General features: G+C 46.7%; 1 protein-coding gene across 1 annotated transcript in view; it reads left to right on the top strand.

Annotated features, from left to right (window-relative positions):
- The window catches only part of ATRX (ATRX chromatin remodeler), a 1138900-nt gene that overhangs the window by 551516 nt on the left and 565661 nt on the right, over positions 1 to 21723 (top strand). Inside the window, exon 18 of the mRNA XM_069211061.1 lies at positions 18317 to 18463. Coding sequence (XP_069067162.1) covers positions 18317 to 18463 — 147 coding nt within the window. The remainder of the gene's footprint in view (positions 1 to 18316; positions 18464 to 21723) is intronic.

Below are 21723 nucleotides of genomic sequence, written 5' to 3'. Positions count from 1 at the left end.
ACCAAAAGCACATTCCACCAGATGCAAGTCGGCTACGACTGCTCTATTGCGGAATGTTCCATTATCAGAAATTTGTAAAGCTACGACTTGGAGATCGGTTCACACCTTTACTAAACACTATTGCCTCAACTCTGATGCTAGGTCAGATGCTCAAGTAGGACAGGCTTCTCTTTGGAACCTCTTTGCTTGAGAGAATATACTCTGATTACTCTATCGGCTCCTCTGCGGGTTATGGGATGAGCTTACTATTCTATGCAACGCTTATGACTATACATGGAAATCCTCTACGAGAGAAGGTATAGTTTCTTACCTGTAACTCCAGTTCTCTCATAGGGGTATTTCCATGATAGTCATAAGCAACCCTCCCACCTCCCCGGGGGAGCAGATAGATGGCTTTATTAGATTATTATTTATTATCAGCTAATAACTACCTGCAAAAAGAACTGAGTTAACTGCCTCTCTCTAAGCATGATGGGATACTGGAGGACTGGCTGGTCTTGAAGGCACAGTATCCTTTTTCTCCATTACTAATGGCAGCCTATGGGCTACACTGCTCTGCACTCCTTCATACAGGTTTTTCTGATATAAAAAGGTTTGTGAAGGAATTTTTCTAAAAAAATTATATTCATTTGTCAAGCAATTTAATGCATTTACTTCAAGGACAATCTGAATGAAGAAGTTTGAACACTGTAGCCCTTCCTATAGGCTGCATAGGAACATTATTAAGTGACTTGGCAGGCCTTTCTGAAGCAAGGCGAACATGGACACTTAAGAAGTTTTATTGGAAAAAGTGCTCCGGGGTCCCTGCAGGGAGGTGGGGAATATTCAACACTTATGACTATCATGGAAATACCACTACGAGAGAACTGGAGTTACAGGTAAGAAACTATACCTTATTTCTTAATTTTGTTCTGCACCTGTTTGCAAGACTTCAGGAGGTAATTTCATTACTCCAGTATTGGAACTTTCATAGATTCACATGCTTGAATCATTCCCCGTCGTCGAGATGGGAGTCCCGGTATAAATTTTCACAAGTAATGTTAAAACATATTGAAGAGAAAAAGGCCCTAGGCCTCTTCAATTTGATAGTCTATCAGAGTCATTTTGTGAAAAGGACCAAACTTGATCCTCCACCAATCAGGCGACAGCACCCTTCAGAACCTCCTGAGAGAAGCTCTAGCACCTCAGATTTTCTACCGCACGTCGTGCTAGGGAGTCTCCTCAGAGCTCTGCTCTGTTTTCACACCTTTATTCAGCTCTTTTTCTCTCAGAGAAACTCAATAATTTTGATTTGTCAGCTATTTTTCAACTATGTCTGACAAGGAAAAGAAAAGTCTCTTTAGAGACTGCAAGACTTGTGGGAAGAAAAGACTTCACTCTGAAGATCCTCATCAAGACTGCATTTACTGCCTTTATCCAGATCATTCAGCCAAAGACTGTAAGATTTGCCGTACTTTTTCTTCTAAAACCTTAAAGGATAGAGAAGGCAGATTACTAATATGGCTGCAGAAACTGAAGCATAGGAAGGATCCAGTTTCTGATTCTGAGAGTGAGGAATCATCAACATCCAAGAGATCAACTAAAAGAGCAAGATCACGCTCTAGATCTCCCTCACAAACCTCAAGGAAAGCCCTCAAAAAGACTGCTTCAGGGTCTTATAAGGGTCGCAGCCCATCTTCTTCCCCAACTAGACTCTCAAGTAAAGAGGGGAAAAAACGTTCTTCCAGTTCTGAGAGGCACAGGAAATCCTCATCTGTTCCTCCATCTGTGCCTTTCAAAAAGCCATCTTCCGTGACTGGAAAAAAGGCCTCGTCGACGGATTCCCCGTCAACGGCACCATCGGTGGGAGCATTGCCGACGACTCCAACTACTTTAGGTGTTCCGTCGTCCACGGCTCCGTCGGCGACATCGTCGATGAGTACACCACCGTCGACGAGAACTACAACGACGACTTCAGCGTCGACGACCGTCTACACCTCGTCATCGTCGACGGCGCTGACGTCGGTATCCGCTTTACCGTCGACGAGGACTTCGTCGACGGTAGATTCGTCGGCGAAGCTTGCGGCTATTAAAATAAGTGCGTCCAGCATCGATGGCACCGTCTACGACAAAGTCAGTTTACACGTCGTCGACAAGATCGTCGACGACACCGTCGACGAGGGAAAAATATCAAAAAAGAACAGAAACATTAACTCCAACCCACACTTCACCTAGTAAGGTATCCTCCTTGGTACCAGTACATCTTTTGGAGGGAGATGATGATTCAGACGAAGATGGGCCTTTTGGTACGGCCCACAGCCCCTCTGAATTGAATGTAAAATATCAGGAAGAGGAGGAATATGAGGAAGCTTATGATCCCCAGGCTTCCTTGGAGCATCAGCAGTATCAACAGGGAACGTATGTCCCTTCCGACCTGCTTACTGGCCTTAGAGCCATGTTGGTGGATTATAACAGAAGGTTTCCTCCACAAGGAGAACAGCCTCATCCATCGCCTATTTCTGGTCCTTCTACTCCACATCAAAGACCGACGACTTTGCATCTCACAGATGTGGCTACCCCAGACATGACAATTCCCCAGGACACTGACATTTCAGATGGAGATCAAGAAGAAGGAGAGCTCATAGATGATCACTCAGAGTGGGACGAGTATATTATTCCTGCTCCATCTTCTCCTTCTCATTCGAAGGTGGAGTCCCCACCTGAAGACATTGGAGGTTTTCACAATCTCTTAAAGAGGGCAGCCAAGCGCTTTGCATTACCGCTACCTACGAAGCAAACAGATTGTTTCCTTTATGATTTTAAAGAGCCCTTCCAGAAGTCTGTGCGTTCCATCCCAATGGTGAACTACTTGTGGGAAGAAGGCCTTAAAGTCATGAATAATCCAGCAACAGTTACAGCAGTTTTACCACGTCTGGATAAGAAGTACAAAGCTCCCGATGATGCCCCAACATGCTTGACAGGCCATCCTCCTCCAGATTCCGTAGTAGCTCAAGCGGCTCAAAGAAGATCAAAGAATCCTTCGGCTCCAATTTCTGCGCCCCCAGATAAGGAGGGTAGAAGGCTAGACAATATAGGAAAAAGATTTTCTTCCATGGCCAGCTTAGTGCTTAGAGCTTCCAACTCCTTGGCTATTTTGTCTCGATACGACAGACAGCTTTGGGCAGGTATTGCACCTTTCATTAGTCAACTGCCGGAAGACGTAAAATCAGAGGCAAATAAGACTGTGCAAGAGGGTCAACGCGCGTCTGCAGAGCTTATAGACTGCGCAATGGACATAGCGACCACTGCTTTCAGACAGCTTGCAGGCGCTGCTGTATTAAGAAGGCAGGGCTGGCTCAAAGCCACCTCATTTCGTCCAGAAGTCCAGAATAAGATCCTAGACTTACCCTTTGATGGCCAAGCGTTATTTGGGAAACATGTGGACGAAGCCCTACAGTCAATTCAAACGGACACGGACACTGCAAGGTCACTAGGGACCCTGCAATATCGGAAATCGTCCTTTCGCCCTAGGGGGCGCGGCCAGCCCTCTTACAGAGGAGGGTATCAACAACAGAGATACTCTTCCTATCCGTCATCTTCACAACAATTTCGGCCATACTATTCCCAAAGACAACAGACTCAACCAGCCTATAATAGACCGGCAGGCCGTGGACGCTCAACCCGCCCTGCTAAGGATGCAGCTCGTAGAACCTGATGTCTTCGAGGCGCCGGCTACGCCCAGTCTTCCTCCTGTCACCCTGGGCGGAAGAATTTCCTTATATCTCAGTCAATGGCAAATCATTACGTCAGACAAGTGGGTCCTACAATTAGTGGAACGGGGCCATACTTTAGAATTTGTCCAGAAACCTCCCCCCAACCCTCCCCGCAGGACTCCTTCAAGATACCCTCAACAACTCAAAGAAGAGGTCTACAAGCTCCTTCTCAAGGGAGCTATAGAGAAGGTGCCGCGGGTTCAAAGAGGAACAGGATTTTATTCCAGGTTCTTCATAATTCGAAAAAAGTGGAAGGATTGGAGACCGATCCTCGATTTAAGGCAACTAAATGTATACCTAAAGAAGCAATCGTTTCGAATGATCAGCCTGCAAGACGTCCTTCTGCGTCTCAATCAAAGAGATTTTATGTCATCGCTAGACCTCAAGGACGCATACTTCCACATACCAATCCACCCTGCCCACAGAAAGTATCTGAGATTTACCGTAGCCGGGAGCCATTATCAATATCGCGTCCTTCCTTTCGGGCTCAAATCAGCCCCAAGAATATTTACCAAATGCCTAGCACCAGTGGCAGCCTTTCTCAGGAGAAGAAAGCACCAGGTCTTTCCATACTTAGACGACTGGTTAATAAAGGCAAAGACTTACACAGGAACACACAAGTCAACAAGAAAGTGCGTTTCCTTGCTGACCAATCTCGGATTCACGATCAACTGGGAGAAGTCCAACCCTCTACCAGGCCGCAGTATTACTTTTCTGGGAGCAAAACTGAACACGGAATCCGGCATCGCATGTCCCACGTTAGAGAGACAACAAAGGTTACTAACCCTAGGGAGTGTCATACAAAGAAGACGAAAGGTTACAGTCTGTCTCTTCAAATCACTATTGGGCATGATGTCTTCATGCATACCTCTGATTCCTCTGTGTCGGCTAAAGATGCGCCCCTTGCAGGAGCAGCTAAACCGTCAATGGCTTCAAGTATCAGGAACATTCGAAGACCAGATACAAATTACTCCGACAATGATCAAAACTCTCAAGTGGTGGTCTCAAAAGCATCATCTCTCAATCGGTCTCTCGTTTCTTCAACAGCCAGCCCCGTGGACCATAACAGATGCCTCACTGGAGGGCTGGGGCGCAGTATTACAGGACCTGAAAATAAGTGGCAGATGGTCAACTCATCTGGCATCAAGACATATCAATTGGCTAGAACTCAGGGCAGTGCACCTTGCTCTACAAGCGTTTCTCCCAAGAATCCATGGATCGCGAGTGGTGATAAGAACGGACACCACCACTACGATGCACTATCTCAACAAACAAGGAGGTACAAGATCTCTCACCCTCTCCAGGGAAGCCCAAGCGATCTGGAACTGGGCCTCGCAGCAAGGCGTCACACTGTCGGCGGTGCACTTGCCGGGAATAAACAACAAAGCAGCAGATGCACTCAGCAGACAGAAATCGGAATGCCACGAGTGGGAATTAGACCAGACGGTACTCACCCAGATTTTTTCCCAGTGGGGAACACCAACAGTGGATCTGTTTGCGAAGAAGGACAGCGCCAAATGCCAGTTCTTCGCAAGTTGGCATCACCAAAAGGGATCTTGGGGGAATGCGTTTTCGATAGTCTGGTCAGACATCTTTGCTTACGCCTTTCCTCCCATTCCGTTGATCCCAAGGGTCCTCACGAAGATGAAAACAGTGCACTCTCATACTGATAGCCCCGTATTGGCCGCGCCAACATTGGTTCACGGAGCTCCTCATTCTCTCAGTCAAACCCCATATTCTGCTGGAGCCGTTACCTCATTTACTAACAATGAACAACGGCCAAGTCCGACACCCCGATGCACACTCACTGCGGTTAGCGGCATGGCTCCTCACCACAGAGAATTTGCGCATTTAAATATTCCGCAGGACTGCAGAGATATTTTGTCACACGCCAGAGCGGATAGCACTAACAAGGCGTATCAGTTTAAATGGAGGAGATTCTGTGCCTGGTGTCATCAACGTCAAATTGACCCTTTTCTTTCACTACCAGAAGAGATTTTGCCGTATCTCTTAGAGTTAGCTCGATCTGGCCTAGCACACTCGTCCATTAAAGTTCATGTAGCAGCCATAGCTGCATACAGACGTTCAGAGGACACACCTTCGCTCTTCTCTTCTCGGCTGATTAAGAGATTTCTAAAGGGGCTGTTCAGGGTTTACCCTCCTTTCAGACCTCCACCTCCTTCGTGGAACCTGAACATTGTTTTGGCACAACTGATGAAGCATCCTTTTGAACCGATCCACCGTGCTTCCCTCAAACATTTATCGTGGAAGGTTGCCTTATTGATAGCCCTTACATCAGCTAGGCGGGTCAGTGAGGTACAAGCGCTCTCCATCCAAGAGCCATTCCTACAGTTTAAACAAGATAGACTACTAATGCGCACTAACCCGCTTTTTATTCCAAAGGTTCCGTCAAACTTTCACATTAACGAACCTTTGGTCTTCAAGTCTTTTTTTCCCTCATCCGTCTACTCCAGCGGAGAGAGCATTACACTCTCTAGACGTGAAAAGATGCGTTCAATTTTATTTGGACAGGACAAAAGCTTTTCGACGTTCTAATCAGCTATTTGTAGCGTACAGTGCCCCTAGGAAGGGGTACCCGCTATCCAAGCAGAGTATTTCAAGATGGATCGCCTCTGCTATTCGCTTCTGCCATCAGGCAGCGGGCAAACCTTTGCAGTCGTCTGTGCATGCTCACTCGACGAGAAAAGTCTCATCGTCAGCGGCACTGTTTGCCGGAGTGCCACTACAAGACATTTGTAGGGCAGCAACATGGAAGAGCTGTCATACCTTTACTAAGCACTATTGCTTGGAGTCCCTCTCGCACGGAGAGGTAGCAGTGGGCCAAGCTGTTCTCAGGAATCTCTTCAGGTGAAGGTGAGCCATTTCTCCTACATCCCTCCATCCTAGAAAACGTATGCACATCAAAAAAAAAAAAAGAAATGTATCTAAAGATAATTGATCACTATCATAATCCCATAGTCAGCGGGTTATCAGATATTGATCAGCTTACATTACTGTCTTATGTTTTAATACTGGTTTGTTATTTAAATTTCAGCATGTATCTTCACAGGAATACCCTATTTATATTAGAGATAATGACATACTGTTAGTTATGTATATATACATGTGTATAGATAGATGTGTATATATGTATATCTATATATAGATGTTTATGTAGAGACATATGTCAGTACACTCGTATACTTCATCACTTTATACAGGATGATAAGATTTTGTGGTCTAAGATAACCTGTTTGTTAAAAGGGGTTGTCATTTTACAATGTGCATACTTATTGCTTTCTACTCTGATTCAAGCATGTGAATCTATGAAAGTTCCAATACTGGAGTAAGAAAATAAGTTACTTACATGTAACTGTAGTTCTCTAGTATTGGAATCTTTCATAGATTCACATGCGACCCACCCACCTCCCCGGAGAAGCTCTCTTCACCTCTTTCTTTCTAGTAGTACATATACTCATTGTAATATACGCACTTGTGCGTGGAAAATCTGAGGTGCTAGAGCTTCTCTCAGGAGGTTCTGAAGGGTGCTGTCGCCTGATTGGTGGAGGATCAAGTTTGGTCCTTTTCACAAAATGACTCTGATAGACTATCAAATTGAAGAGGCCTAGGGCCTTTTTCTCTTCAATATGTTTTAACATTACTTGTGAAAATTTATACCGGGACTCCCATCTCGACGACGGGGAATGATTCAAGCATGTGAATCTATGAAAGATTCCAATACTGGAGAACTACAGTTACAGGTAAGTAACTTATTTTCTTATCTTCTTTTCAGAACTCCTTTATGCTGTTCATTGCTCATTATCCAAGCATAATTGCACTGCTCCCATAGAGATACCTTCTCCCAATCTGGGTAACATAGGATACGAAATTTTGAACTATTTCTCATCACAGAGTTTTTAGTGTCATTTTCTGCCCATGTGCATTTGCAATCTCTTATGGTGTAAGAAAGAGCCCAATTTTTCATCATATAAAGGATCCTAAGTTATAGATAGGTTGATTACACCAGTTTATCTTGGTACCTTCTTTTATTGCATTGATTTTGGAATCCTAGTATGGATAAGCATTTTGACCAGGTTTGCTTTAAGGCAGATAGCTTACCTATCATAATAAATAACTTAACAGTAAAAAGTCAGTGTTTTAGAAAGCAGCAAAGTATTCTGCATGCATGAGTATTTTAGCCGCCTGAAACCCCTCTTTGATGTCTCTCTTTCTGGATCTTGTAGGGCAGAATTAGAATTTAAAACCAAGAAGATTCTAGCGATAATTTGATGCACAATAAGGTATTCACATCTCAGCCACTACCATAATGGGTCATGGCTTATTCTAGCTTGAAAACTGACACTGCTGACTTTTACTGAATGTGTCATGTAACACCAAGAGAGTTGGAGGTAAGCCACCATACACCTTCCACAAAGATCAAAATTAACACATCAAGGTGTGATGGCTGAAGATAGAAAAACTACCTCATTTCTAGTGTGCCAATTCTATTGGATGAGGAAGCCTTACCCACTAATTATGGCAAGACTAATCATCAGCAAGCATATCCCACCCTGGTAAGATAATACTACCTCTTGAGAGGGAGTTCCTAATGAAGCTCATTGGGCAGGACTGGATCCAGATAATCTAAAATATCTTTAGGTAAACCCAGGATAATATCTTTATTTGTGGGCATCTAAATTATAGCTAAAACCAATGCCATGGGATGTTATGCAGGTATAATGACCTACACATCCCAATGAGCCAACATGTTTCTGACCTCATACATGCCAGTACTGGTAACAGGCATTCGTCAGTGCCAAAACGGGAAGGGATCCTATCTATATTCCTTGCACCTAATTAGTGAGTAAGAAATAAATTGTCATATCGTGAAGCCTACCTTAACAACTCAGCTAATCATTGTCCCTGAAATAAAGATCAGATATAAGCAACACTACATCTGAATTCATTAGGCAGTCTTGGTTAGGCACTCAAGTAATAGATCACATGCACAGAACTAAACATATCACAAATGTGTGGCATACTCATGACACTGCACTGCAAACAAGAGAGACTCCTGTGTAGGGTGATTGCATTCTTTAACCTAATAGAATAGCTGCTTAACCTAAATCTGGGGAACTAGAGCTCCATGGTCTTGTAGGAGGAGGCATCCTCAGTAGACATAAAGGGGGTTATTCTAACTTTGGAGGAGTGTTAATCCGTCCCAAAAGTGACGGTAAAGTGACGGATATACCACCAGCCGTATTACGAGTTCCATAGGATATAATGGACTCGTAATACGGCTGGTGGTAAATCCGTCACTTTTCCGTCACTTTTTGGACGGATTAACACCTCCTCCAAAGTTAGAATAACCCCCAAAGTCTTTAGTTTCATAAGAAGACAATAAATTAAAAACCATCAGCTAATTCATTTGTATTCAAACACTTGTAACAGTCTTCTTCGTACCAGGTGTTTTTTATCCAAGCTGAAAGAAGGAAGGAGAGTATTGGCAAAATACACAGACATATGCGTTGAGGGTGAACATGGATTGAGGGTAAACAGGAATGTAAGGGGGGGGCAGGCTGTATAATGTGCAGAACCCCCCTGTTAAAGACCTTATATGTTTACAACAGTGTCCCAAATACAATTCACATACTTTGTAAAACATAACCTGTCATCGATATTGTTAGAAATGATATTTCCTTTTTTTTTTTTTTAAAGTGATCCATTTTCTGGTACTTCCCGCTGACTTGCAAGTGAATCTGACCTGTTTAGCGTTGATGCACCTGTTCAGGGAATTACATTTCCAATGAACCCCACCAATGCACACAGCGTTGGTGACGCCAGCTGCCATTTAACAATGCCTTCTCACTATTCAGGCCATGAGCAGCTGGAAGATGGAGGCAAGTTAGGTTCTTTACCAGTATTCCTCTTGAAGAAGTAGGTTTCTTTTGTAATTGTGTTGCGAAAGGATCCCATTTAGAAACAGCCGCTTCTATTGGCAATATTGAATGAATCCTCACATGTGATGTGCAAGTGTGGGTAACCCCACTGCCACAAATGTTTTTGAGGACACCTGTAACCATGCAATCTATAAGATAATTGTACAGCTACAACTGAGTTACAGGGCCAATTCCCTGTTGTGTGTATGTTATGTGATTGTGATCATACTAACATTGTGTCTTCCTTAGCATTTATTATAATGAGGAAAGATAGCTTTAGAGACATTTACACAACATGACTAGCAAGAATAGCGTGAAGACAATTACAAAACAACTTACTTCTGAATAAAAAGCCCCTGGTGTTTGGATGCATATGACTAAGCTGTTGGCTGTTGCTGGACCTGGCCCTTTTTGTAGGTTTATCCCCAAACTTCTTGCTTTCTTCCTCCTATTTTTTCAGAGCTGTTCTTGTTGGCTTTAGGACTCTGGACACTTTACCTCTGCTAACCAGTGCTAAAATGCATATGCTGTCTGTCTAAAATGTATTGGTGATTGGTTTTTCCATGATTGGCATATTTGGTTTACTAGTAGGTCCCTAGTACAATGCAAGGTGTGTGCTCCGGGCTAGTAAATCAAACGCTACTAGTGGGCCAGCTGCACTAATTAGGCCACCCACATGTGTGGTCCTGAAAATATGTCTCAGACCTGCCTCTGCAGTGTCTGCGAGAGCAGTTTTAAACTGCCATTTTGAGCTGGCAAGTACCCCACTTGCCAGGCCCAAACCTTCCCTTTTACTACATGCACGTCACCTCTAAAGTAGGCCCAAGGCAGCCCCAGGGGAAGGGAGTCGTGTATATAAAAGGTAGGACATGTACTGGTGTGTGTTTCATTTCCTGATAGTGGTAATAGTGCTAAATTGAGTGTTCATTATTGCAAGGCCTATCGCTCCCATAGGGTAACATGGGACTTGCCTTCAAATATCTTTTAAGTGTAATTTCCCATTGGGAGCAGATAGTCAGAGTTTGGGGTCTCAGAACTCACAATTTAAAAATACATATTTTGGTGAAGTTGTTTTTAAATTGTAAGTTTGAAAATGCCACTTTTAGAAAGTGGGCCTTTTCTTGCTTAACCATTTTGTGCCTCTGCCAGTCTGTGGAATACATGTCTGGGTGACAGTTGAGGTGATTGTGAATTCACTCTAGGCAGTCACATTAAGGGAGCTGAGGTGTGCACTCCATAACCTGATGGGTCTTCCTGAGCTAAAGTGGTGGGAGGAACAGACACTTGATGCTAAATAGGGCTGTGCCTGTCCTTAAAGTTGTCTCCAACCCTCTAGAGTGTCTGGGGCCATTGCAGGGAAAGGCAGGGTCTTGTGCACTACAAAGACTTCTCTTGGGAGTTTGTCTACTTCAACCAGAAATAGGTATAAGTACTGGACCTCCAACCCCACATAGTTAGAACACTTCTCGAATGAGGACATTCTGCAGGAAGAAGAGCTATATGCTGTAGGAGGGACTGCCACTTTGCCTATTGCTTTGCTGTGCTGGCTTGCTGCTTCTGTCCTGGGAGTGAAAGGACTGGACTTTGCTTTCTTTATCCTGCTTTCCAAGGTTCTGCAAGGGCTTGAACTGAGCTTTCCTCCTGTTAAGAAGTCTCTGGTCCATCAAAGACTTCACCTACCAGCACCTGGGTTCTCTTCCTTAGAGTTCAGACTTACAAAGTGGTGCCATATTCAGTTCCTGGGCCCTTGGAAGTGAGCTCTGGTGCATCTAAGAAGAAACTAAGCATAGACTCCAGAGCAACTAAGGAAGAGGCACCACTGTTTGACTCCGTGTCCCTGCTTGCACCGGAGTGTGGTCCCCGCTGAGTACAACGACCGCGACATGCAACACAGGCCTAAAGCCGCTGCAGTGCCTCCGAAGTCCTGCCGCAGCATGAGTCCTGAGTGCCATGTCACCGACATCCGTGACACCCTACTCCGACACTACCGTAGCACCTGTGGCCCTGTGGTGTGATCGCCACAACACAAAGTTGACGCTTCGCATCTTGACCTGCTGGATTCATAGACTCCACCTTGTCGTAAGGAACCACTGCTTTGTCCCTGAAGCCGCATCCCCCCTCCCTTCAACCGTAAGGAACTGATGCCTCACCTACCCTGCTTAGCAGTAAGGAACCGACGCCTCACCTCCCCATTAGCAATAAGGAACTGACGCTGCACCAGCTCCAGCAACGTCTCGCCTCCCTGACTCTGTGCAATGTCTTTGTTTCCTCATCGTTTTCCAAGGTACTGTTCCTGGGGTCCATGCAACTCCGTGACCCGCTTGCACTTCCTCGCAAGCGGCTTCAGACTGTTAGGAACGACTCCGTCAAGACGCCATGATAGCCCCAGTTGGAACGATTGTGTTTCTGAGTGCTCAACCAAGATTTAATCTTTGAAAATTTGTATCTTTACTTGTGTATGTTGACTTTTTTGTCGTGTTGGTCTTTATATACTCAGTTAAATATTGGCTATTTTCCTAAACTGGTGTGTAGTACTTTTGTGCTGTGTTCACTGTTACTGTGTGTGTGTACAAATGCTCTACACGTTGCCTCTGAGATAAGCCTGACTGCTTGAGCCAAGGTACCAAGGTGGTGAGCAGGGGTTTTCTTAGCTGGGTGGTTCCCTTGCCCTAGCTAGAGTGAGGTTACTTGTACAGGGTGCCAACCTCTTCCAATACGAGTTCCCCAGCTACATCATGGCGTCAAACATCTTGTATTAAGACATTCACTGACTCCAGTGATGGATTTATTAATACATGCACCCAGAGGGCACGTTAGAGGTGCCACCTGAAAACCTACCCAACTGCTGGTGTGCTGACTGACTGGTTTTCACCAGTCTGCCACCAACAGACTATTTTCTGACCCTCAAGGATGAGAGCCTTTACTCTCAGGCGGTCAGGAACAAAGCCTACTCTGGCAGGAGTGTTTGCAGACCCCTCCCAACAGGATGGCGTGCAAATCTGCTTTTCAAAGCATAAGGCTTCAAAGAGCACACCATCTTTGGTATGCAGATCTGGTTTCTCTTGGAGGAAGTTGGCTCTGTATATACTATCTCAAAGTGAGAGAAAGCGTGCAAAGAGTCCAAGGGTTCTCCTTAGAGGTTGATAATGGCAAAATTAGATAATACTAATGCTCTATTTTGTGGTAGTGTGGTCGAGCCGTAGGCTTATGAGAGGTTAGTGTTAAGCATTTGTTGTACACACAGGCAATAAATGAGGAACACACTCAAAGACTTAACTCCAGGCCAATAGGTTTTAATATAGAAAAATATTTTGTCTTTATTTTTTAGAATCACGAAATTGAAATTTGAGGTAAGTACATAAAATGCAAGGTACTTCACACAGGTAAGTATAGAACTTTGATTTAAAACAGTAGTACACACAGTTTTGGTTAAAATGGGAAATAGCTATTTTAAAAGTGGACAGAGTGCAAAACTCAACAGTTCCTGGGGGATGTAAGTATTGGTTAGTTTTTCAGGTAAGTAAAGCACTTACACAGTCAGTCTTGTTGGCATAGGCAGCCCACCCTTGGGGGTTCAAGGCAGCCCCAAAGCCACCACACCAGCAACACAGGGCCGGTCAGGTGCAGAGGTCAAAGGAGGGCCCAAAACACATAGGTGTCTAAGGAGAAAAGGGGTGCTCCGGTTCCAGTCTGCTAGCAGGTAGGTACCTGTGTCCTTGGGAAGCATACCACAGGGTTTTGTAGAGCGTGGGGGGAGGGTGAGAGACACAAGCACAAAAAACACACCCTCAGCGGCACAAGGGAGGCCGGGTGCAGTGTGCAAAGATGGTGTTGGCTTTGCTGTAGAAATCAATGGAGGGACGGGGAAAGGGGGAGGGGGGGTGGGTCACTCTGGCGATGCAGGCAGGGCACGGGGGGGGGGGCTTCTCGGGCCAACCACCGACTGGGCTAGGATGAGGTCTGCCTGCTGAGTACTCCTGCACTGGTAGGTGGTTCCTCTCGGTCCTAGGGGCTGCGGGTGCAGTGCTGGTCCAGGCAGCTGGGTTCCTTTCTTACCAGGCAGTTGCGGTCAGGGGGAGCCTCTGGATCCTCTATGCAGACGTCGCCGTGGGGGTGCAGGAAGGTCGACTGAGGGTGTCCACGTCATTCGAGTCACCTGGGAGTCCTCTCTGCAGTGTTGCTTTCTCCAAACTCGAGCCGGGGGCGTCGGGTGCAGGGTGTGAAGACTCGCGCTTCTGGCGGGAAGTGAGAGTCTCTTTAAAGTTGCTTCTTTGTTGCATTTTTGTTGCTGTTTCTGGACAGAGCCACTGCCCTCAGGACGTTCTTGGTACTTCAGGTGCAGGTCAGTCCTCTGAGTTCTCAGAGGTCGCTGGTCCCGCTGGATGCTTCACTGTGCAGGTTCTTTGAGTCTGGCGACAGGGCAGTAGGGCTGGGGCCAAGTCAGTTGTCGTCTCTGCGGGGCTTTCAGGTCAGCAGTCCTTGTTATTGTAGGTTGCAGGAATCTGATTTCCTAGGTTCAAGGCCGCCCCTAAATACTAAATTTAGGGGTGTGTTTAGGTCTGGGCGGCAGTAGCCAATGGCAACTGTCCTTGATGGTGGCTACTGAGTGAGGGGTCCCTAGGGTAGCATAATACATGCTGCAGCCCTTAGAAGCCTTCCCTGGCCACAGGGCCCTTAGTACCAGTGGTACCAGTTACAAGGGACTTATCTGTGTGCCAGGCCTGTGTCAATTGTGGGAACAAAAGTACAGTTTAGGGAAAGAACACTGGTGCTGGGGCCTGGTTAGCAGGATCCCAGCACACTTTCAATCATAACTAGCATCAACAAAAGGCAACAAGTTAGGGGATAACCATGCCAAGGAAGGCATTTCCTTACACCTCTGATGAGAGGGGATGCCGAACCCCACCCCCCAGGAAGCGGGCTCTCTATATACTATTCCAAAAGTAAGGTGTAGTATACACAGAGTCCAGTGGATCCCCAGATGCCTTACAGAGGCTAAAGTAAATAATAGTAATGCTCTCTTTTGTGGTAGTGTGGTTGACCAGTTAGACTTATCAGAGGTAGCGCTAAGTGTTTGTTGTCCACACAATCAAGAGGCACACACTCAATGACTAACTCCAGTCCAATATTTTATGTATCAAAACATACTTTGTTTTATTTCTAGAACCAAAAGGATCTTTGTTGCAGGTAAGTACAGTTTCAAGAATGTATCACTTTCAAGTATCAAACACACTTTGTAATTCACAGTTAAAACAGTTTTCAAGTAAGTGATACTTTTCAATTACAAAAGTAGACAGTGCATTTTTCATTGGAAGCAATGCAGTCCTGAGGGGGAAAAGTTCATACACAGTTTACAGTTACGTACTAGGATTACGGTCCCAGTCTTCAGTGGGGTTAAGGTGTCCACAGGGCAAAGTTTAGGAAGATACCAAGGATCACCAGCAACCCAGGGCTGGCCTGGTGCTGAGGTCAAAGTTGGCATAGGGTGCTCAATAGAATCCTATGGAGACTTGGGGTGCTTAGAAGAGAACGGTTTGCAGGTAAATACCCGCAATGGTCGGGTCACGGGCCTGAGGGGGTTTAGATCAGCATCGGGGCCACAATTAAGCAACCAACACACCCCCATGCTGCACAGGGGTGGCCGGGTGCAAACACAGCGTCCGGCGCCCAATGCTTTTCAATGAGGAACTCCGGGTTAACAAAGAGGCTTCAGGCTTGGTCCAGGGGGGTGACTGAAGAAGACCAATGGCTGGACAGGTAAGTTGAGGCTCCTCTGGATGTCGATGGACTGTCAGCTGGGTTCCACAAGATCAGAGAGCTGCGAGTGCAGGGGTACCTTTAGGTGTTTGGTATCTTCACCAGATCCGGTCGCGGTCAGGGGAGTCCTCTGGTTCATGCTGCAGACGGCATCATGGTGGCCAGGAGGGTTCACCCCGGGGTGTACTTGAGCCTTTGAAGCACATCCACCAACGCAGGCTTTGTCCCTCATTCCTGAGAGCACAAAGGCTCTCACCCCATGGGGGTCAGAAACTTGTCTGGTGGTGGCAGGCTGGCATAGATCGGTCAGCCACACACTAGAGAGATGGTTGAATTACAGGGGCCATGTCACTGTGTGCATTTTTCAATAAATCCAATACTGGCATCAGCCATGCCAAAACGGGCACTTTCCTACACCCCATGCCCCAGGGCTCCTTTGGCATGTGGGCAGGTGGGAAAAGCAGCTATGCAGGAGGCATGTTGTACTGCCAGGCTGGATACATCTCTAGGGGGAACCAGCCTGAACCCAAAATTAGGAATTCCACCATCTCGTGTGTGGTGGAATTAGGAAATGTGGGACAGGATGATCTCCACTTTCCAAAGAAAGTGATCATCAAGGGGGCATAGTGACTTCATGGGTAAGTAGTCCATTGGCAACTACACTCACTCCCCTAAATTGAGTATTTAAGGGACCCACTGAGACTAGAACTTGACATTTTGGTGGACACAAAGGGGGTGGACAAAATGACTTCTGACCTGAGATCCTAGGAGGGCCCCAACCCTGCCCGCCTGCCTGCTGCCCCAGAACCTCCGACTTGTCCTGCCGATGTGCAGATTCCTAGAAACCCAGAAAGCTGCCACTGCTTTGCCAATTTCCAGAGAAACTCCTTTGGAGCAGAGGAGCTGCTTCCCTGCATCTGCAGGCACCACTCGTGATGTCCGGTATTCTGCCCTGTTGGTCATCCAGCCCTCAGAGGGATCAACTAGTCAGGAGAAGACTGTTTGGAGCCCAGGAGTACAGCCCTGCCATTTCACCGAAGTCCTGAGACACTGACCCCACCATGAGGCTCCCTGCACCTACAACTTGGGTACTGGACCATTTGCAGCAACCAAGGCTTGATGGTGATCAAATCCGGACTTTCAACAGCACTAAAGCAGAACTACTGTAGAGGGATGTCAGTATCCACAAGTCCATTCAGGGAAGTGGTCTCCCTGCCTTGTTTCCCTCTTCCCCCGGTAACCAAGAGCCAGAGCAAGTCCCTGACCACCTTGATTCAACGCCTCAAAGTGTCTCTTCAAACGAGCCCCCACAGCCCAAGTCTGAGGGAGTCGGCGGTGCCCACAGGGTCCTGAGACAGTCTGGAGATAAGCCCATCCTTGGGTTCTATCGAACTAGATTCCCAGTCGCCACCTGCAGTTTCTTTCTGCAGTGCCCCTTCAACTGCGAGTAACTCCAGCACTGGAACCAATGGCAAAAAACACCACGGCACCCAAGCACTACAGCTCGAGAAGTGGACCAACAGAGACCCTACATGCCAGAGGACCTCAAGGGTCGAGCCCCCCCATGGGTTCCCCCTGACTGGCCCCCAGTCCCAGTTTGCAGCAACTTCCCGACCGTCCCGTTCCCCGTTGAAGTGAATGGGATACACAATGCTTTAGCACATCTCTGCATCCGAAAGCCCCAGAACCTCGCAAGGTCACCTGTTGGTGTGGCTGTGGGCCTTGCCCCATACTCACCTTACGTCCCAAGCAACAGTCCTGTTAGTCGTTAAGTGCCCGAAAGCAGTGCATGTTTTTCCACCATGGGATAACATTACTTCACCAGAAATTGCACTGTCAACTTCTGAAAACTACAAACATTCATAGCTCGAAAGTTACTCAACTGATTCCGGTGATCCTGCCATCTAAATTTATATAAAAGTATGTGTTATTTTTATAAGTTAGTGTTGGAATTCTTTGAGTGTGTCTCACTTAATGCTTATGTGTGTGCATTACATGCTTAGCACTACCCTTTGATAAGCCTGACTGCTCGCCCACAGCACCACAAGAGAGCATTTGGTTTATCATGTGCCTATGTAATTCCTTTGGAGTTTGCCTCGACTCTTTGCATAGGTCACCTCTTTTTGGTCCACTATATAAAGGGCCAGCTTTCTACATTTACCTAAAGACAGTATTCGATTAACTGGATCCTGTCTTATCCAGACAGCTCTGTTAAGACCCCCCTCTCGAGGTTGTGTCCGCCCTGGTAGTATCATCTCAGCAGGCTGGGATGAGGTTGCCGATAATGAAGCATGCCACAGTTAGTGGGTGAGGCTTGCTCATCCAATATAATTGACACTTTAGAATTGAGGTAATTTTCCCTGCGACTGGAAGTGTTAGTCCGTTTAGGTCCTTTGAGGAAATGTTTGATAGAGGCTTTGAGTAGTCTTCTATCTTTAGCTATGCACATTGATGTGTTTATTTTTACTGAGTGTGCTTCAGTGTTTGAAATGTGAAACACCTCGCTCCAGCATCTGTGCATACATGCACAAGACAGTGTTAAGCATCATTTGATAGCCAGGATTTCATACACCAGTAACATTGTGGAGACAAAGGTACAGTTTTAGGTAAAGAACACTGGTGCTGGGGCCTGGTTAGCAGGGTCCCAGCACACTTTCAATCAAAGCTGGCATCAACAAAAGGTTAGGGGGTAACCATGCCAACAGTGGCATTTTCCTTCAGGCATGTTTTGGTTATCCCGTACTTTATAGTAGATAGGTTACTCTGCATGTTGGTAGTACTTGCAGCAGTTAAATTTAACCTATGTTTTCAGATTGCAGCACAGTATGCTTTTTTTTAAATGATATTTTTTTTATGTCCTATTTCTAGGTTGTTGCTTTTCTTCACACAGTTTTGCTTTGTGAGAATCTGGATTTTAGTACCGCTCTAGTTGTGTGTCCATTGAATACTGCTTTGAACTGGTTAAATGAGTTTGAAAAATGGCAGGAAGGCTTGGCAGATGATGAGTCTCTACAGGTAGGCATTTGTTGTTGGTTTGTGATATTTTTATATTATTCAGTGTGTATATTTAGATGTATTGTTAGAATTTTAAACATCAAACTTCATAATGTGTATTTGAAAGTAACAAAACATGTTATTCCAACAAGCATGAATGCTGCAGAATTAGCTATGTTGAAAGTACTTGATTAGAAACTAAAGTTAAGTATTTTTTTTTATGTAAAAACATTAGTAAATTTTAGATGTCCAGTTTACAATGCAACATTACTGTGACTAGCCATCCTCGAAGTTAATAATTATATATGATAAAAACTTGTCCGCTTCGAATCCGGAATCTTTTTGCTGAGCAATATCATGCGCACGCCGTCGGGTGGCGTTGTTTGGTTCCGCATGCGTCAGCCGGCTCCACGTGGCTCCGTCAGCGTCATTGGAGCAGTCTGTGACATCATGGCCATCTATATAGACGCCACCTCGGTGCGCTTACATCAGTTCTTTTGCCTTTTTTGGCAAACCTTTTTTTTTTTTTTTTATATTTTATCGAGATCTTTTGTCTGTGAGAGGATGTCATCTAGGAAGATGGGGTTCAAGCCGTGCAGCGCCTGCTATCGCGTGATGTCGGTCCCCCATGAGGTATCTGCGACCTCCAAGGAGTTGCACCGACTGAAGTCTACTGCCAAGCCGCCATTAGCTTTAGGGACTGCTCCCCCAAAGCTGCCGTGGCCCAGCAGCTGGAAGACGACTTTGAATCATGGTCCCTGACGAGGCACCAGAGACATACCTCATGGCGGTCCGTGAAGTCAGAGCACGGTTTCGCGGAGCCATTGCCAGGGCTGACTTCACGTTCCCCACCCCCTTTCCTTTCCGGGAGCTGGAACAACCCACACTCAATTACATTAATTTTACGTGGCCATGCACCTTGTTTTTGAGCTGGCTGCCCCCGTTGGTGGGTCTTCAGGCCCTGCTGGGTCGGCAGGGGCCCCATCGGATTGGACACCGGCAGCTTCTGCGCCCCAAGATCTGAAAGCAGATCCGGACTGGCACCGGGTTCTCACATTCGGCCTCCTCCGGCGCCGGGCCCGATGTTGACGCTCCCTCCACCACTGGCACCCACTGGTGGTGGTAGCCCTATCGTCATGCCTGATGAGCCAGAACGACGTTGATTCCAACTTCGACGGCGCCAATTAGGCTCAGATCAGTGCTTGAGGCTTATTTTGAACAACCAGGCACAGGTGAGGAGTGGGAGTGGTCTGAGGACCCTTTAAAATATGGATTGGAGAGTGAACAGGACTGGTATGAGGATATAGGGGAAGCCAGTGGACTGGATACTTCTCCAGATGCTGGCATCTTCTCACCTTCTTCTGTGGCTACGGAGAAAGGGGCATCTTATGCTGTGGTGTTGCGTAGGGCAGCTGAGGTCTTGGACCTAGACTTGCCTAGGACTACTCTGCTGACAGAGGTGCTTTATCCAGGGGTTGCTACATCCGAGCTGATGTTCTCTTCAGTGAAGCCCTTACAGATGTCCTTCTGGGGACGTGGTCCAAACCCAGCACGGGGCTCATGTGAATAGGACAATCTGCCGCTGCCATCGACCAGCTCTAAACGACCCTAGTTTCCTAACCCAACACCCCACCCCGAAGAGCTTGGTGGTCCAAGCCTCCACTTCCCGTGGTTTAGGGAATCCAAGAGGCTGGACCAACTTGGGAAGAAGAGGATTTCTTCCTTCAGCCTGGCATTGAGGTCGGTAAACACCTCTTGCCTATTGTACCGTTTTCCACATACTTTATGGGATACAGTGGCACAAGTGCTGCCCCAGGTCCTGGAGGGTGTACGGGACACTCTCACCCAGGCTGTCAAGGATGGGAGAGATGCAGCCAAGTTTACCATCGGGTGTGGCTTGGACACGACCGACCCTCTAGGCAAGGCGATTTCTTTGACAGTGGCCCTCCGACGCCACGCCTGGCTTCGTAAACACTTGCTTTTGGGGGATGTCCAGTCGAACTTGATGGACATGCTTTTTGATGGATCAAGCCTTTTTGGTGAGAAGGCAGACTCTGCGCTCAAGAGATTCAAGGATTCTTGAGCTACGGCCAGGTCCTCGGGGCTCTCAGCTTTCTTTCGCCAGCAGTCTGCCTTTCGTCCCTTTCGAGACTTTGGGAGGGGCACGGGACCATGCCAACCACAGGTTAGCCACTGTCCTCCGGCTTCACAACATCCTCTGCGAAGACGGGGTCGTGGTACCTTCAGACCCAGAGGGTCTAGCCAGAGGTCGGCCACCATCCAACCGCCTCTTCCACAATGCCCAAGCCCTCCTAGTATGGTTCTGCAAGACCATGTCTGTCTAGTTGGAGGGAGGAGTCAATTTCATCTCCCTCACTGGCGGTTCATAACATCGGACAAATGGCACTTGCTCGTCATAAAGAAGTGCTATTCCCTCCCCTTCCAGTCTTTCTGTCCCTCTATCCCTCCTGTAAAAGAACGGCTGATGGAGGATCATTTGATCTTACTCCGCAAGGAAGTTACAGCTCTCTTGGCCAAGAGAACCATAGAAATGGTCCTGATGTCAGAAGAAAGCAGTGGTTGTATTCCCGCTACTTTCTGATCCCAAAAAAGAACAAGAGTCTTGGCCCTATTTTGGATTTAAGGGATGTCGATCTCTTCCTCAAAAAGGAGAAATTCAAGATGCTCACTCTTGCTCAGGTCTTGTCTGTCCTAGACCAAGGAGCCTGGATGGTAGCGTTGGACTTGCAGGATGTGTATTTTCACATCCCCATCCTGCCCGCCCACAGGCGTTACTTGCGGTTCAAGGTGGGCCACAAGCACTTTGTTTACCGTGCTCCCCTTTGGTCTCACCAGTGCCCCTCGGGTGTTCATCAAAGTGATGGCGGTGGTGGCAGCTCATCTCCGCAGGTTAGGGATTTCAGTCTTTCTCTACCTCGACAACTGGCTGTTGAAGGCTCCTACGCCTCAGGCTCTAGTCACCCACCTTCAGACTACAGCGGTCCTCCTGCATTTGCTGGGGTTCCCTATAAACGTGCCAAAGTCACACCTGACTCCCTCTCAGAAGCTCCCTTGCATTGGAGCTGTTCTGGGCACAGTGCAGGTTTGGGCCTATCCTCCTGCGAAGCGAGTCCAGGATATTCCGGTTATGATACCAATATTTCGGCCTCTATTCTGGATTTCGGTGAGACACTATGAGGCTGTTGGGACTCATGGCTTCCTGTATCCTGTTTGTCAAATATGACAGATGGCATATGAGGGCTATGCACAGGACCTGAAGT

This window comes from Pleurodeles waltl, chromosome 2_1 (assembly GCF_031143425.1).
Source record: "Pleurodeles waltl isolate 20211129_DDA chromosome 2_1, aPleWal1.hap1.20221129, whole genome shotgun sequence".
Taxonomy (NCBI): domain Eukaryota; kingdom Metazoa; phylum Chordata; class Amphibia; order Caudata; family Salamandridae; genus Pleurodeles; species Pleurodeles waltl.
The sequence above is the reverse complement of the archived record's forward strand: the minus strand, read 5'-3'. Positions and strand labels throughout refer to the sequence as shown.